The following is a 15,099-nucleotide window of genomic DNA, read 5'->3' as shown; positions in this document are numbered from 1 at the left end:
TTTATCTATATAATAAGACATTTTAATTTTTTATTTTAAATTTTATTTAATCATTTTTAATGAAAACTTTTCAAATTTATCTAAATTTTTAAATATTATAAATTCATTTTATATATTTTTTAATCTTTTAAAATATATTTAAAATTTAAATAATCCTTTTTACTCGAATTTAAAAATTCATGTCCAAAACATGCTTGAGTTGAAACTATGAACAAGATTAATTGTGAAAAAAAAAATCAGTTTTAGTTTGCATATCAACAATAAACTAATATATTGTTATTTTATTTGTACATATATTTATATATTGAAATCTATAAAATAATAATGATAGTATTTAATGATGACTAATTTTGGTGGGGATTGAAAGCACAAGGAGAAAAACTCGTATCAAGAAAGAATGTTGAAAGATGCCCAAATCATTTTCTTACTAATTAATTCTCACTTCCTTGGTTTTTTTTTTTTTTTTTAATTTATATTTCGCATATTAGAATGAATTGAAGCCACATGTTTGGCGTTCATATCTAGGCGAATTTTTAAATTAGATTAGATAAAAAGTTAATATTTGGTAAATTACAATTCATTTACGTAAATAAAAAAAATAAGAAGATAAAAGTATATATTTTCAAAGCAATCAAAATATTAATAAAAATATACTAATAATTCTTTTTTTTTTGTAATAATTTGGTCTAAACTAGATTTATCCAGTTTATAAATAAAAATTTTAATTTTATTTAAATACTTTCATTAGATGAATATATTCAATTGATAAGATTTACCCAATTAAATGTTGCATACATGTTAATGTAAATTTTTATTAATTTGTAATTTTCAATTATTTATGCATAATATATGCAACTGTAAGTTCAATATATATTTATTACATAAAAATAATAATTAGAAAGAAATATTCACTGTAACTTAAATAAAAATAAAAATTACTTTTATAAAAGAATGTTTGAGAATTGCCATCTTAAAGGTCATAGAAGTTTTAATCTTGCAAGATCTTTACACAAACTATAGAAGAAACATTATTTTATAAATAAACTGACCAATCTATAAAATTCTATTGTCACGTTGTTATTATTAATTTGAAAACTTTTACTTTATTTTTAACCAAGCCAAGAGGAAATATAATTTAGCCCTTTTTTTTTTATTAAAAGCATGGGAAACATTAAGCCAACTTAACACTTTTTTTGGTCAAAAAGACAACTTATATTTTTAAAATATGAAAATCAAATCAACAAATAATTGATTTAATCGATTAATTTTTTTTTTAATTTAAATTTAAATTTTATTAATAATCACTTATTAAAATTATTTTAAATATACGACTTATAACTCAATATATTAGACTGTTAAATACAATACATTTTATCTTAATCTAAAAAATTAAATAATTTATATATCTCGAATTTTTTTTACCAAAAAAAATAAAAATCAAAAAAATATTTATATTATGCTCCTTCTATCTTCAAATAATTATCTTTTATTGATTTTTTAATCAAAATAATTCGACTTTACTTTAATTTTTTGAAATATAATATTAAATTAAAATTCTAAACAATATATTTTAAAAAATTTAAAACTCAAAGTTTTCAATTTTTATTTTTAATTTTATTATTTTATTAAAAAAATGATTAAATTTGAGTTACTTTAATTAAAAAAATCAATAGCGGGACAGATGAAGTAAATTAAAGCTACAAGAGATTGTTTTTTGACACGTCATTTTAGCACAATTACTTTTTTTATCCTTTTTAATATTATAAATTTAATATTTTATCTTTTAATTAAAATATAAAAATTAAAATATATAAAAGTATACAATAATTCCCGTTTTATGCTTGATAGCTGTTTAATTTATAAAATTACTTTTTTACCCCTAAATAAGATCCAATTTGCAATGAATCCATCAAAATTTCCCCCAGAATCCGCCAACAAAAAATATCAAATCACAATAACACAATAATTCATACACGAATTATACGCAGAAAAAACAAACAGACAAGCAAAAACCAAGATACAACAGTAACAAAGAACGCAAGAAAAAATTTTTTTGATAAAAAACAAACACAAAAGCAGAAATCAAAATACAACAACAAGAAAGAACGCAAAAAACTTTTTTTAACGGAAAAAGTTTTTTGGGGTTTTCTTGGTGTTTTGGGTTTAGTTAATGAGGATTTCTCTAGAGTTCTAATTTTGGGAAATAGAAAGAAGAAAGGATATCAACATAGTTGTTGCTTAGGAGATTGGGAACGGTGGAAGGGAAGTCTTTAGCAGTGGGTTCTTTTTTATTTTAGGTTTTAGATCTGTACATATAGGAGAGTTTTTTGAAAAATCGGTTTCGTTAGAAATCCTTAGGAGATTGAGGAGAATTTTTGGCTGAATTTTGATCAAAGATCGGCACTGACAACAGTAGCAATCGGTGGTGGGCCAAAAAGTTGTGAGAGTTTTTGGGTTATTAAAGGTTTCGGGTGGTGCTGTTCTTGAACAGAGAAAGAGACGCGAGAAAGTCCAAACTTGGGTGATAAGCAAAAATGAGGAAAAGTGGAACAAAATGATTTTGGTTTTTAACATAAAACCAAAACGCACCGGGTATAAAAGAACGAAGAGAATAAGTAGATCCACGCGAAAATCAAATTAATATCCGATCCAATCGCTTTAACCAATTTTCCAATTTTTTTTCAATTTTAGGCCTGGAAGCTGTTGATATGCTTGGGCCAATTGGTGTCCAAAAACTTAAGGGATTTCTATATAGAGAAGAGTTTTTTTAATTATATATAATTTTCAACTTTCTTTTTATTTACATCCTTTAAATATTCATAATAATTGTTATAATTTTTTTATTAAAAAAATTTGATCCAAGACGTTGTTGGGTATCCTTTCTAATTTTATAAAAAAATTAAAATGAATTTATAGGACTATTTTATCCATTCATTTATAAAATACCATATATTGTTGACACTTTAGCTAACCATAAAATATTTTCTATTGGAAGAAAATTGTAACTACTTGAGTGTTTCTCCTGCTTCGCGAGGGATTTTTTTTTTAATATTTATAAAATTTTTACTTAAATTAATAATAAAATAATATTTTTAAATAAAAATATATAAATAAAGTACTAATAATAAATCAAAGATAATTATTTTAATAATAAAATTATTAATAATTATTTTTTATTTTTATTAAATACATTTTGTGAATAAAAAAAAAAGCCATTTGACATAAGGATAATGAAATAATATGTATTTAATTAGTTTTGATTTACACCTATCCAGTATAAGTTTGATTTAAAAACAATTTTTGAGATAGGATGAGGTTTTTTTTTAAATATATATATATTTTTTTATTATTTATATAATTGTATATTTATATGTATTATTAAAAAATATTTTTAGTATCTTAATTTAATGAATTCACGTGCCATTTATTTTGATTTTTTTTTGTTATTTTTTGATTTTTTTAAATTTATTTATTAGATAAATTTTATATAAAAAAATTAACATATATATATATATATAAGGATGACAAAACAATTTATATTTGATAGATTTTAGTTCGTCACAATCAAATAAATGCAACTTTTTAAATAAAGATTGAATTAATTTTTATTTTTTTAACAATTTGAGTCAAGTTGAGATAAGTCATTGAGTGCTTTGCATCAACTCTCATCAAAATATATGAGATAATATATTTTATTATTTATTTAATTATACTTATATATTATATTAATAAATATATTATTAAATTTATTCATTTAATAAAAGATTATATTTATATATAATTAAATTATAATTTATATTAAAAAATAAATACTTATACGTTATCATCTATTAAAATTTGATATAAAAATTTTTCTCTTGTATTTAAAACATAATTTTTAAAAAATCCCGCAACGAAAACATGAATGTAATCTTAATACGTATTCTATTAACAAATCAAATGGAAGAGTTGGTAAATAAAAATTTTATTTGGTAATAATTGAAGTTTATTATAATATTTTAATAATTGATATAAAGAGAATAAATATTTATTAAAAAAATAATGAATTTTAAATTTATAAAAAGAAAATTACATTTTTATTTTATCTTTCATTTAATTAGGTTTTGTAAGACTTTATTCCTTTTTTAATATCAAAATAATAAAAACCAAAATCTTTTTTATGAATTTTAACATTTATTATTTTTTCAATAATAACTTTTTTTATTAAACCAATTGGTACAAAATTTTCACAAAATCTCTTTTGTAATTTCCTTAAAAACTTTAGGAACTAACCTATACATATCAAAATTCGATAAGTTTTATAACTCGTTGAGCATGAATTTTTAAAAATTTTTATTAAATAATTTTACTTAAAAATAATCAATCAAATATTAAAAAAAAAATCTTAAAAGACATTTGATTTAGAAAATCTAACGATCCTGAAAGAAAAAGCGATTCTTCCTTTAATCACTTTATCTAATAAATTAAGGTAAAATTATATTCATATGTTTATTATAGCAGAAATTGATTAAGGGAGTGTAAAGTTACCTAATAACATATTTTATTATATTACTCTTAATTATCTTATTAATTGATGTAACGTGAATAATACGTGATAGTTATATTTAAATTAATACAATTTAAAAAAATAAAGTTATATATATATATCAAATAATACTTTTGTAAATAAAAATTTTAAAAATATTTGCACATGTACTATGAAAATATATTATAATTTTTTTTATGATATATTTTTATAATAGATTAGCTTTTCAGTTTAAATTTTTAGTTTATATTGAAAACTATAGAATTTTTAAAAAATAATTATTTTTATAATAAATTACGTTTTTATCTTAAAAATATATCTTTTTAGTTTATCAAGAAGAACAAATTACATTTTTTTCAAATTAAAACATATGAAGATTACATTTTGATCCCTGATCTCGTGAAATCAATGATGTTTTAGATGATATTAACGATACATTTGATGATGGCCATGTGTGCAAAGTTATAAGTTGTGTCTCAAACCAAGTATTAGGAGAATATGGTAGCAAAGTTCGATGATTGGATTCGTGTACAAAGCTATGAGTCGTGTCTTAAACCAAGTATTAAGAGAAAATGATAGCAAGTTTGATGATGGCTTTGTGCGTAAAGATTGATTATGCAATACTTATATGTGATGATGTGATGTCTTAATCTCACATCGAATAATTTGATAATTTTATATTTTACTATGATATATAAATAGATATTTAAATTTAAAATTTTTTGAAATACTTTTTATGAAATAAAATTATAAAATTTTTAAGTTAAAATAGATAATAATTCAAATTAAGTGTAAATTTTCATAAATAAACTTTAAGTAATAAAGATATCTCTCAAATTAGTACGATAATTTATAAATGGGATTTAAATAATAAGGATTTTAATTTATAAAAAAAAAGTTTATGTTTTTATATATACAATGTAGTATTTTCTTTGTTAATATCATATGGTACAAGACTACACTTTTAAGATAAAAAATATAATATTTTTCTTAATTTTTTTAAAGATTAAATTTTTGTTCAAATATGATTTTAATAAAAATCACATTCTTAATCTTAAAAAATAGTATTTATAAAATTATAAAATTATGAAAAATAAAATGTTTCATCATATATTTATTTAACGTCTAAAAAGTAATTTTATTTTATTATATTTCATTATTGTTTTATTTTATAAAATAAAATAAATGACGAAACTTACATTTTCTTTATAGTTTTAAGAAATTAAAAATGATAATAGAATTTGAAAATGCAATTAATTGAGGGTAAATTGGATAAAATTTTTATTTTTCTTTCAAAATCTAATAAAAACTCATGAAGATGAGAGTTTTTAATTTTTCATATTTTTTAATTTTTTATATTGTTAGGAATTAAAAAAAATATTTTATGAACTAAACTAAAAAGTTAAATTACGAAAAGTAAAATCTCCGTAAAATATATTAATTTATGACGAACCGAATACCCTTTTGTGCAAATAGAAACTCTCATAGAATATACGGGCGACCACGGTGATTAGAGCGCGTGGTTGATGCCTACAAAGTGTTTTATTGGGCTTTACCATCCTACCTTGTCTGCACCCGGATTCGCTGCTCTCTCTTTCTACTATCTTCACGATTCGACTTTCTTTCTCTAATTGCCAAACCCGAACCCTAAATATTTGCTTTCAAGCCGACAAACGAATTTTGACGTTTTTTAAAATTATTGTTGTTCTTTTAATTACTGATGCACTGATCTCCAATGCGAGGTAGGGATCGATCTGGTGCGTGGAGCTTAGAGTTATCAATCTGGAGCGTCGGCGATGGACGTTTTGAAGGAGAATTTGTCGGAGTTAGAGATTGGGGGCACCGTTGAGTCGCTTCAAAAATTTATAGACTTTCAGAGGGAGCTTTTCCACAGCCAGATCGATCAGCTTCAAAACGTCGTCGTTACACAATGCAAACTCACCGGCGTCAACCCTCTCGCCCAGGAAATGGTTCGTCATTTTAAAATTCAGTTTTCTTTCTCTCTTTGGTCAAAGTTGACAAAAAAAAAAAACTTGAACTCTAAGAATTAAAATCTCTCTTTTTTTACCGTTTTGCAGGCAGCCGGTGCTTTGTCAATAAAAATTGGTAAGTTTCTGCTAAAGTTGCTTTTTAGGGTCACTTAAGATACTCTTGGGAACTATATTAGTATTTCTTATTGAAACTATGGCCATGTTTTATGTAATTGTTTTGAGATTATTATCTCCAACCGGTTTCTTTTGTGGTTATTGATGTGAGAACTATTTCCTAATTTAGAATGGGAGAATTTTTATGAATTAGGATGGTGGTTTATTACTTTACTATCAAAAGTAATTATCAAATATTTTTTCCAGGGAAACGACCTAGAGATTTGCTAAACCCTAAGGCTGTAAAGTATATGCAAGCTGTTTTTTCCATTAAAGATGTGATTAGTAAGAAAGAATCCCGTGAGATTAGTGCTCTGTTTGGTGTTACAGTCACACAGGTATTTATTAGATGATTTATATCTTTTTTTAACAGTATGTTATTTCCTTTCCTTGCACCAATGATATACAAGATATTAAGAAACAGGTTTAAAGTTATGTTAGTGGATCATCTTTTAGTATTATTGTGAATTCGGAAGTCTAATTGTTGCACATCAGTATGACATTGTTACCCATCATACTGTCCCTCAGAGAATGCATTTTAGATTCCTTCATGTTAATTTGCAGGTGCGTGATTTTTTTTCTAGCCAACGCACTAGGGTGAGAAAGCAAGTTCGGCTGTCTAGGGAGAAAGCCGTAAGATCTAATGCGTGTAAAGTAGCAGAAGAAGGGGTGGTTCCAATTGGGTCTGATGCCATGATACCTGTTGAACCAGTTCCCTTAAACTCTGTTGGCCCTGCTAATGCCGAAGAAGCACCATCATGCTTGACACAAGATGATGCTCTTACCGGCATAGACGAGTTGGATAAACATTTTGTTGAAAATATATTCAGTAAGATGCGGAAAGAAGAAACTTTTTCTGGGCAAGTGAAACTGATGGAGTGGATCTTGCAGATACAAAATCCTTCAGTATTATGTTGGTACTTATCGAGGAAACTTAATGCACTCGGCAATAACCATACTGCTGCTTATTTTATTTGGCTCAGTAATGTCTCTTTATCTTGCAGGTTTTTAAACCAAGGTGGCGTGATGATTTTAGCAACATGGTTGAGTCAAGCAGCTGTTGAAGAACAAACTACTGTTCTCATTATCATCCTCAAGGTATAAATAGATTCTATGCAGATGATTTATGGTCCTGTACTTCTAACTTTACCAAGATTACAGTTATTATCTGGAATGTAGGTTCTTTGTCATTTACCTCTACAAAAAACTCTCCCTGAACATATGTCAGCTATACTGCAAAGTGTTAACAAGCTGCGATTGTACAGATTTTCAGGTATGCATTTTTTCATTGGAATTTAATTCTTCTTCTGCCATTTCTTATCTCTACATATTATTCTTGTGCTTGTCTCAGTATGGTTGGAACATTATCTCAGATTTAATCAATGTGTTGAATGCGATAATGATTTATGGCCCTATTGAAAGTGTTTGTATTGCTGTATGATTGTATTAATTTTTATGGTATAATTAATTCTTTGGGTTTTTTCTTTCATTGAACTTAATTGTTCTGAGTAAAATGCTGGGAAGCACTTAACTTATACCTGTAGTCTCTCATGCTTCTGGAGTCTACTCTAGTGGTTGTTTTTGGTTTCTGACTATGTCCTCTATAATGTCAAAGAAAAGGAAATCACTGATGGGAAATTAGAGTGGATATTGTGTTTCTTATTGGACAGTAAATGAAATTAGTGGGTATGATAGTCTCCAATATGTGATAAAAACCTGCTTGTAAATAATCATCATTTATGATGAAAATAGTTTTTGCGCTTAGCTGTATTTATTTGTATGCTTTGTGGTCCTTTGAATCTCACTTATCTGATTTGAAGATCAGACATATCAAACAGGGCAAGGCTTTTGATATCACGGTGGAGCAAAATGTTTGTAAGAAGCCAAGCTGTGAAGAAACCGAATGGTTTGAGGACCTCTACTGAAGCACAGAATGAGATGTTATTGAAGCAGAGGCAAGTTTACATCTTTGCCTCCTATGATTGGTTGATTTTCTTTCAATTGATTTCTTATTATTGCTTTCTGTCTCTGCAGTATAAGTGAAATTATGGGTGATGACTCATGGCAGGCAAATGTTGACAATTCTGTAAGTATTCTGCACAAAAAAATCAAATAAAAATGTTAAAATGACTATATGTTTGTCTAGTGTTTTCTAATAAATGTTAATGGTCTTCCAGGAAGGGATTCTTGCTACTTCTAATGTCAGGTGTGGATATATTTTTGTTAATCTGATTTTTATATGCCCTGGTTGTCTTTCTTAGTATTTTCTAATTGTGAAGATAATAATGGTAATAAACTGTTCAGGAAATTGGAGTCTTCACAAGTTTTGAAACTGCTTCCAGCATCCACAGATGACTCCACAAAGAAGAACATCCTTGGTGTTTCTGGTTCCTGTATCCTTGTCATTGTTTGGTTGCATTTACTGTTCCTATCTGTTTCCTCTTTCTTCCCTCTTCATTATTTATTTTTACTTGTCATTCATTTATTTTTTGGCAGGTTAGGGTGATATATTTTTTATCTTACAAACCATCCAAATGAAAAAAAAAAAAAGGAAAACCATTTGTTAAGGAACAAGGTCTCTTATTGGTTTTAACTCTTAAAGCATACTTCGTAGTGCCTTTTGGTTCATTGCTTTCTTATACCTATCAAATACTTTATCATATGAAGTCATGCACATCTGACATGTGTAAACTAAAGATATGTTAATTGCTATTCTTATAAGTTATAGGAGGTAGGCTCCCCCCAATTAGAGTTTGGAGTTCTTATTTGTTTGGGAGATTGATTATAACTCATCCTAACTTAGAGTTTGGAGTTCTTTCTTTTTTTATTTGGGGGTGGGGGGTGGGGGAAGGGGGGGGGTGACGATGTGCAAGTACGGGAATTATAATTTTGATGTTTTCTTTGCTGCTAGTTATGATCCGTTTACTTGAATTTCTGGGCTATATATTCTTCTTTTTTACCACTATCTTAATTGCTTAAAATATGCAAGATGATGTATGTGCAATTGTTTAGTTTTTTGCAAGAGTAGCACAGTACCTTAGCTAGTCCAGATAGCAGGGAACGCAGGAAGGTTCAGTTAGTGGAACAGCCAGGGCAAAAAATGGCTGGTAAAAATTCGCAGATAACAAGAACAGTGCCTCTTAGTCAAAGTCGCCCTATGTCTGCTGATGATATCCAAAAAGCAAAAATGCGTGCTTTATTTATGCAGAGTAAACATGGCAAAACTGGTTCGTCTAATGGAATGGTTGAAGCAAAGAGTGAAGGTCTGAACAAACCTTCAACTTCTCAGGCCAGCTTTTCTCCACGAGTTTCTAAAGTTCCTTCTCGACCTGCAGAAGAACAAAAGAAACCTGTAATACTTCCCACCAAAACTTCTAACAGGCTGGAACTTCTTGATCCAAAGCAGACGATGGATTCTAAGGAGTCCCCATGGGAGAAATGCCAGAAGATCAAAATCCCATGGTACACACCACCAGGTATATTTGCTATTAGTGTTTTTTCTTCAGTTCCTTCCTCTGCTTTCTGTTAACACCCTGAATTTTAGATGGTAAAGACCGCCCCTTAAGTAATTTCACGGAGGAAGATTCAATTGCATCTTTGCAACCACAGTGCCTATTTCCTTTCATCCCTCATGCTATCAGCCACAAACTTTTTCATTTTCTACTTTTTGTTCTCAATAGGAATAGTTAACAACCTTGAAATTTTTTTTTTTTTTGCATGAAACTTGGGAATTGGTTTGGTTGTATATACACACCCTGCTTTTCGTAAAAATATTGAAAGCAACAAAACATTATTACAAATATCCCTCCTGATATGTGAATGATATTAATAATAATTGTACAATTGTTGAAAATATTAGGATTCCCAATTATTGAATATATTGATTTTTGGTCTATTGCAACTTTAGTTCTACACATGATTTTTTTATTTGATGTGTGTACCAAGATGTGGATGAATTAGAGGACCAAAAAGTTTTGCAGAGAAAATGAAAACCATTAGTTTAAAAATTTGGTGACAGCTAGTCATGGTAGATAAAATACTTAGCCACGGGAGTCCAAATATAATCTCTACAAGGTTTCCATTATCAAACTATGGAGGATGGTATTGCTTCAATAGTATCATGCTGGCTGTTTGAAATGAGTGTGCCTTGATCCAAGGCAGATGTTATCAAAAGGCTGTTTCTAAACCAATAAAAGTGCAATCATTCTTTTAATATTATTCGTAAAAGGATTGCTCAATTGAGTTCAATTGAAGCCTTCTGGAGCTTCAACCTTGAATGACCAGTGATTCTCAGGTGTAATTGGCAGGCTGATGGCAATAAGGGTTTTTCTTTTATGATATTAAACTTGAGATCTGGATGCTACGAAATTGAAATTTCTCTGGATAAAAGTTGCCATGCTTATTCTATAAGCACATTTGGTTTAAAAATATGGTCAAAACTAATTGTCATGATTTTGGAACCAAAATTTGGAGTATTTTGAAGAGTAAGCATTATTTACATTAGCAAAATTGACCAAGGAGGCTTGATGATATCATGGATGTATGGAGCCATATAACAGCATTACAGGATTTTTCTTATGATGCTTAAAGCATTCTAACTTGCATTGACATGCATTATGTCACGGTTCACGGTTCTAGGAAGGAATTATAACTTTCACATCTGTTGTGTATTAGAGTTGGTGTTGAGATATAAGTGTTTACATTATCTATAACTTGTAAGGGGGTTTTTGTTGAGTAAAATTATGAGGTCTAATGCGTTGAAATCACAAGTTGGTGTTGGATTGCAACATTTGGTGTCAGAATCAACCATAAGGTACTGACAATGTGTCAGAGAAGATGGTGGACCTTCGTTGAAATGTCATGGTTTTAAATAGGAGTCATGAATTTTATATCGATTATATATTAGAATTGATTTTGGAATATAAGTATTTATATTACTTTTTAACTTGTGAGATATAATCGTGAAATTTAATTGACTGAAGTAGATAACACCTCATATGCCGATATGAACCGTGGCATATTGCATGTTGCCAGTAAATTCATCAATCTGCCTCTAATGTTTTTTGAATTCTAAAGCCAGTGTCTGTAGCAGAACCTGCTCTGATTTTTTTTTTTTTTTTTTGGATAATTTAAGTATGACCAATTTTCAGCTATAAAGGAATTGCCAGATAAGTTGAGGGTGGCAGATATTCTAGTTGAACTTCTATCTTTTACTTTGTTGCTGATTTTCACTGGGTGGAGTACCTTCAAAGGCATTTCTTCTTCATCTCCCCATGATTTTTTTTTTCTCCCCTTTAACTATCATCCCAACCACGAAGGCAACAACCTTATTCAGTGCTAGGCAATCTATAAGACAAACAATCACAGATTGTACATCCAAAACTTTCAAATTGCTTGATTTTGATCTTCACTTTCTCTTTTTAAGCTTTTTTGGTAAATATTCTGTTCCAATTTTTTTTTTTTTGTTGGAGGCATCTCGCTCATGTTAATTGATCTGCAGGTTTCAGACCGTTTTAAGTCTTTTATTTAGTCTTTTTTTCCTGCAGAAATAAAACTCAACGACCTTTGGAGAGTTGGTGCTGGTGAGAGTAGCAAAGAGGTTGATGTGCAGAAAAACAGAAATAGTAGAGAGAAGGAAACTTTCTATTACACAAATCAGGAGATACCATCTAACCCCAAGGAACCATGGGACCGAGAAATGGACTATGATGACACATTGACCCCAGAAATCCCAACTGAACAGCCACCTGATACTGACTGTATGGAAACACAGGTTACACATGGTGAACACGTAAATAGTGCAGTTACTTTGGCACCTTCTTCCTCCCAAATTGGTGGTGGCGTTGAAGCTGAACCAGATCTTGAGTTGTTAGCTGTACTGCTGAAAAACCCGGCTTTAGTTTTTGCCTTGACTTCTGGACAATCTGGTAACCTGACAAGTGCAGACACAGTGAAGCTGCTAGACATGTTTAAGGCTGGTGGGGCTGGTAATTCAAATGATACCGGTAAAAAAGTGGGAGAGAAGGTTGAAATGTCGCTTCCATCTCCGACTCCATCGAACAATCCTGGAACGGTGCGTGATATAGGCTTCTGCCAAGAATTTATTTTCAGTTGCTTGTAGGGCGGGCGGAGCTATTCCCTCCTCGTTGCTCTCCGTTCATACACATTTCATATATAATTAAAAAGAAAAACTACATATAGGAATCCACATTCACTGAAAAAGAAATAAAATAAACCCGATCGAAATAAAAATAATAACGTTAAAAATGAGACCTGCAATAGAAAAATAGCAGCCAACTGATTCACCTCAACTGGCTATCCAGAAGGGAAAACGTTGCAAAGGGTAGAACAGGTTTGTCACGCCATGTGGGTTCATTTTTGTGGATGTCTATGGTCCGCTAAACTACGGTAGCCTTTCACTGCATGCCTAAAGTTGTTGACTGTGGCCTAAGCAACGATATGTTTGGATCATCACATCATTGCTACAGTTCTAAAATTATAAAATATAGTACTGATGTACTCTTTTGAAAAATAATACTTATCCTGAAAATCTCTGATATATTACATCATTAAGTTATATGAGCATGATATTATTAGACTAAGTATCATTATTATTTCACTTTATCTTATTGAATGTATTTGTTTAATTTGCAGAGTGGATGGAGACCGGAGGTAGTCAGGAACCCTTTTTCACAGCAAGCTCAAATGGGAAACAGAGCTGCCCAACCTTCTCTTGGAGTTGGAACCACCACTCCTGTTGCGGAAAGGGTTCCTGCTACTAGCATGGCGGCGCCACAGCAAGTAGCAAATGGCCCATCGTTAGCTCAACAGCTTGCAGCAGCCATGGCACAGTCGTTGCCTCAGTCAAATGCCATGACTCCTGAAAAGCGACAGTCAACTAATTTTGCTTTTTCACACCATGGTCTCCCGTCTAATTCTCCAGCTATACAACCAACAGCTTCCGACATTGCCTTAACCATGAAAAATCAATCCCTCGTTAACTCTTTAACAAACTTATCAGCCGCGGCTGGTCCTTCATTGCGGGTTGGAACTAGGAGTAATGTGAAACCTGCCTCAATCTCCATGACACCAAATGTACCAGAAAAAATGCATTCTTCATTTTCTATGTCTCCCTTGATGCCAACACAGTCACGGCCACAAATGCCACCACAGCTACGGCCACAACAACCCCATGTATCTGATCCTCCTCTTCAAACGCATCTATATTCATCTAGACCCCCAGTGGGAAACATAAGTCCAATGTCTGATCCTTGGAGAGCCAGGCAGAGTTTGGCTTCTAATCCTCATTCTCAGGCTAATCAAAACAATTATAATGCATCATTTGGAGGACCTGTGCAGCCTCAGTTGCTATCAGGCCTTCTAGGGGAAGGAAATGAGTATGTGGGTAATGAAGGTTTTGAGTCATGGAGTCCTGAGAATAGTCCAAAAAGGTCTTCAGAACATGTGCAAGGAAGGAATTACCTGGAACCCAGAATGAATTCCGCGTGGACTTATAGACCTGACAGGTCATGGCAAGGGAATTCTCCGGAGTACCGGGACCAGAACAGACAGGGAAATAGAAGATGGCGTGATAGTAGATGATGAGACTTGCTGCCAATGTTGGCCTTGGGTTGGGGAATGCCGGCCTGTCTATACACAGTGAGTGTTCTTTGATAGTTAGAGGTGGAAAATGGAACGCAATGGGACAAGAAGAACGTTTTGTATACTGGACATTACAAATGCAAATTACAGCTTTCTGGATGTTCCAGTCGTGAGCTTGGAATTTATTTGAGAGGCACATGAAAAGAAAAAAAAAAAAAAAAAAAAAAAGAACTGTGCCATGATTTTCTCTTTGTCCTTCTCTATCTAATCCTTCACGGACTAACACTTTAACCGTGGTTTGGACTGGGCCGTTGTGGCTCAATATCCAAAAATTTCTGTTGGACTTCTTGTTTTTTACCGGAAAGGACCTTACCCTAGGAACTTGGTGTAATGGATATCGCAACTGGCAACCAAATTTTGGGCCTTGCTGGATGACTTAACAAAAATTCACATTATGTCTAGAAGAAACTGTTTTTTTTTCTAATTTGAATGACATACTCTTTTTTTTTCAGATAATTAAAAATAAATTGCATACTCTTATTCTTTTATTTGTGAAACAAACTCCTAGTTTGCCAAAGTGAAAAAGGGGGGAGTAATATAAAATTTTAGCATATATAATTGTGTGATTTGGATAAATAATTTTTAGAAAGAAATTTTGGTTATTCAAATTTGATGAGATAAAAAAATTATTATAAAAAATGATGATATTTTAAATAAGAAAAAATATAAAAAATATATTTAATAAGGGTATCTTGAGATCCCTCAAAAAATTTGAAACTATTTATCTTTTTGCATAATAAAATAATGAAGTTTTAGATTTGTGCATAT

General features: G+C 30.1%; 1 protein-coding gene across 2 annotated transcripts; it reads left to right on the top strand.

Moving 5' to 3' along the window:
• Positions 1-6,092: 6,092 nt before the first annotated feature.
• LOC111305106 (homeobox protein LUMINIDEPENDENS-like) lies at positions 6,093-14,819 on the top strand. 2 transcript variants are annotated; one of them, XM_022902304.2, is made up of 13 exons: positions 6,093-6,495; positions 6,604-6,631; positions 6,877-7,007; positions 7,234-7,586; positions 7,674-7,767; positions 7,849-7,942; positions 8,495-8,624; positions 8,704-8,755; positions 8,847-8,875; positions 8,974-9,062; positions 9,720-10,145; positions 12,216-12,742; positions 13,324-14,819. In XM_022902304.2, the coding sequence occupies exons 1-13, from the start codon at positions 6,322-6,324 to the stop codon at positions 14,269-14,271; spliced, it is 3,075 nt and encodes a 1,024-aa protein (XP_022758039.2). In that variant the 5' UTR covers positions 6,093-6,321; the 3' UTR covers positions 14,272-14,819. The 2 variants fall into 2 exon arrangements, with proteins under 2 accessions (XP_022758039.2, XP_089606817.1); XM_089750691.1 differs by lacking the exon at positions 6,877-7,007.
• The last annotated feature ends 280 nt before the right edge of the window (positions 14,820-15,099 follow it).

The sequence above is a fragment of the Durio zibethinus genome, chromosome 21, assembly GCF_047325235.1.
Source record: "Durio zibethinus cultivar Kanyao isolate XHJ-2024 chromosome 21, ASM4732523v1, whole genome shotgun sequence".
NCBI lineage: Eukaryota > Viridiplantae > Streptophyta > Magnoliopsida > Malvales > Malvaceae > Durio > Durio zibethinus.
This window is presented reverse-complemented; position numbering and strand designations above follow the sequence as displayed.

What these genes read in the sequence shown, in the direction of transcription:
- LOC111305106 (XM_022902304.2), top strand. Translation starts at nt 6,322, where the DNA reads ATGGACGTTTTGAAGGAGAATTTGTCGGAGTTAGAGATTGGGGGCACC. An exon ending in ACCCTCTCGCCCAGGAAATG is followed by an intron (nt 6,496 to 6,603) that starts GTTCGTCATTTT and finishes ACCGTTTTGCAG; the next exon opens with GCAGCCGGTGCTTTGTCAAT. An exon ending in CCCATGGTACACACCACCAG is followed by an intron (nt 10,146 to 12,215) that starts GTATATTTGCTA and finishes TTTTTCCTGCAG; the next exon opens with AAATAAAACTCAACGACCTT.